This window comes from Blastomyces gilchristii, assembly GCF_000003855.2.
Source record: "Blastomyces gilchristii SLH14081 genomic scaffold supercont1.12, whole genome shotgun sequence".
Classification (NCBI taxonomy): Eukaryota; Fungi; Ascomycota; class Eurotiomycetes; order Onygenales; family Ajellomycetaceae; genus Blastomyces; species Blastomyces gilchristii.
Window position 1 is genome coordinate 1,431,790 of NW_003101671.1, and position 3,277 is coordinate 1,435,066.

General features: G+C 29.4%; 1 protein-coding gene across 1 annotated transcript; it reads right to left on the reverse strand.

Moving 5' to 3' along the window:
* Nucleotides 1–508: 508 nt before the first annotated feature.
* On the reverse strand, nt 509–701 carry BDBG_17335 (uncharacterized protein; the record flags this gene model as incomplete). Its single annotated transcript, XM_031725081.1, has 1 exon — nt 509–701. A coding segment is annotated over one exon (192 nt), but the record flags the coding sequence as incomplete, so codon positions are not given.
* Nucleotides 702–3,277: the final 2,576 nt, after the last annotated feature.

The window sequence follows — 3,277 nt, forward strand, 5'->3', positions numbered from 1 at the left end:
CTTTTACTCAGTATCAAAGTTTGATTCTTGAAGAAGTACAAAGTCAACTTTTTATTCAAATACAATCTGAAGATAAGAATAAATGCAATTTGAGTTTCTATTCACATTATTTTAAATAAATGTGATTTTTGAAGAGTTTTTAAACTTTTTTTGTTGTTTTTATTGTATATTCATACTAAGAGAGAGTAGAGATAGAGTAGAATCTAATCCCTATTATCAGATAGTAGATTATAACTATTTTGAAAAGTAGGAATCTCAACTGCTTACATTATATCTAGTTTATTATCAGAGTTATTTCTCAATTCTCTAATCTTAACAGAAGTTTGAGGATTCAAATTCTGTTTACACTTAGCTGAAGAATTGAAGTTTAAAGATCTAGATAGTTGAGAATTTCTTCTTTTTAAGCTTACAGTTGTAGATTTACTAGCTTGACTTTTCTCTTCAGTTTTAGATTTACTTTGAGCTTCATCTTTTCTCCAGTTCTTCTGAGTTCTTGAAGTAAATACACATTCTTTTGAGCTAGATGTATGTTTTTCTTTACAATTGAAGCACTTAAGCAGAGTATGTTGATATATTTTATCTCTTTTTAAGCATGTTTTACATTTATGCTTACTAGTTTTATAATCTCTAGCACAGAATGTGCATTTTGAGTCTCTGAAATAAGAGATTGTAAAGTGTTCATATCTTTGACAGTTTGAACACTGTGTTTGAGCTTTGAGATTCATTCTTGAGTCTTTGTATTCATGAACTCTCATTTTCAAATCTGCTACTCTTACTTCAGAGATTCTTGATTATTTAAGTGTTTTTATATATACTAGAACAGAGACATTTCTTCTACTCTGTCTGAACTCAATTAAATTAAGTTATACAGACTCTTTTCTCAGTTGAATAGAATTGTATTCTTTCAATTCATTTTTAAGAAGTAGCATTTCTTTCTCACAGTCAAAGATTTCAACTGAAATATTATAAAGAATGAATTTATCTCACTTTTCATCTCTCTCAGATAGAATTGTTATGTTTAACAGAGATTCTACTGCTGACTTTCAGAGATTCTCATTCTGAATAAGGAATTCTGCACTGAATTCAGACATTGTGATCAGAATGAAGTTTTTAAAGAAGAATGACTTAATTGAAGCTATAACTGATTTTTGAACTTTAATATCAGTCATTAACTGAGAAAAGAACTGCTGATTGATTTCATTTCTAATTCTGAAAATGAGATTTGAGTTTAGCTTATTTCTCTGCAAGATGTTCTGATTTGAGACTTTGAGAATAAGTCTTCTATTTCTGAAGATTTGAAGATTTTTCTCTTTTTACATTTTTTTTCTCACTCTTCTATCAATAGAAGTGTGATCAGTATTCTTCTCAGTTTTCTCAGAATTTTGAGCAGGTTTTGAGACAGCAGATTCAGCTGCTTGAGCATATGTTTTCTTCTGATTTAAAGAAGAAGAAGAAGAAGAAGTAGAAAAGAAAGAAGAGCAAACTGAAGAGTCAGTGAAGAGTCAGTGATTGTATTAGAAATTTTCAAAGTTTTTAGAACTATGTTTGAAATTTCAAGTTTGAACTTGATCACTTTCTGTAGTTATCTAGCCTGAGTATGAAGAATTAACAGAACTTTTTCATTCATCTCAGACACTGCTTTTCAAGAATTTTACTTGCTTTTTCAAGTTTCTGTATTTCAAGAACTTGTTGTTTCTCTATTTCTTCTTTCTTTCTTCTCTTCAGAATTTCAATCTCAGGAATAGTATTTGAGAAAGCATTCTTTTTCACATCAACTGAGTGTACTTTTGAACTCATTGTTCTTACTCAATGAAAAGTTAATCAGACTAATTCAATTGAGATATTTATTAAACTCTTTTGAATTGAAAAGTTGATCAGACTGTTTTAATTAAGAGGTTTCTAAGTCTGTTTTCAATTGAAAAGTTGATCAGACTATTTCAAAAGAAGAATAACAGACTTTTATGTATAAAATACCTGATTTTTTTCACACTAGTTCAGTAACTAGATTAGATTTTTGAAGAGAATCTAATAAATTAAAATTGATTTTTAAGATAAATCAATAAAATCTTTACAATCTCTTTCTTAGAATACAGTGAGAAAAAGTATGATATCAATTGATAATAAATCAGATAATATGACAGTTTTTAAGAGAAAAACTGACAAAAAATAAATCAATTTTTTACAGAGAAATTGATTAAAACTATTCAATTTTATTTCAAATCATTCAATTCTTCTCACACAATAAGTGTGCAACTCAAATCAGTTAATAAAGAGTATAAAAAAGAATTAAGTATTAATAAAAGCTCTTCAGTCACTGAAAAAGTAATTCTTACTTAAAAGAATATGAAATTATGATAGAAAACAACTCTGTTTTTAATTCTTTGTAAGAATATTGTATAAAATTCAAAGAAAAACATCTTACTTTTTCAACAGAAGTAAAAAACTATTTCTAAGATCTTTTTTTTTTTTACATTAACTGCTGTAGAAGAATGAGATAGAAACTGCTAAGATATGTACTACTGTATACTCTTTATCAAGACTTTCCCTCTTCAGAGTCTTGATATTATAGAGAATATAAGTCTGTTTCTATATAATAATATAAATATTATCAGTGAGATGTAGAGAAACTGGTTATTTATATCTCAAAATAGAAGACTTTGTCAATAATTATATTAATATAGAGTTAATTCTTAAATTCAATAGAAACCTAGTATTGCTGTTCTCAATCTCTTGCAGAATCTATTGAATATTGAGATATTAAAACTAGATTTAATATATCTCACTGTGCAGGGATTAAAGGCTCAGTCAGATCTTGAGATATACTGATTTTATAGTTGTCATGTCTGTCAATTATGTATCAAGTACAGTTGCTGAGATATCTCTTTGTATTTTTCTGCTGAGAATAGGCCAGATCAGAAGAGGCAGTACAAGGGTGGGACTTGGTGTTGATGTCTTGGTATATCAAAGACAGAGAGAGTTTTTTGCGGAGAATGTACTTCAGATGTGTCTGTTGACTATGTGCTTGATACTATTGCTGAGGTATCTTTTTGTATTTTTCTGCCGGAGGTGGGCCAGATTGGGAAGGGCGGTACATGGGTGGGACTTGGCGTTGATGTTTTGGAACATTAAAGATAGACAGGGTTTTCGTGGAAGATGCTTCTCAGATATCTCCACAATTACAGGTCAGGGATCTTCCAAAATCGAGAAGATTGGTGTATATGGTTAGGTCTCTTCGCCTTACAATTTGTATGGCAATTTGGCCCAGGGTTGTGGTGTG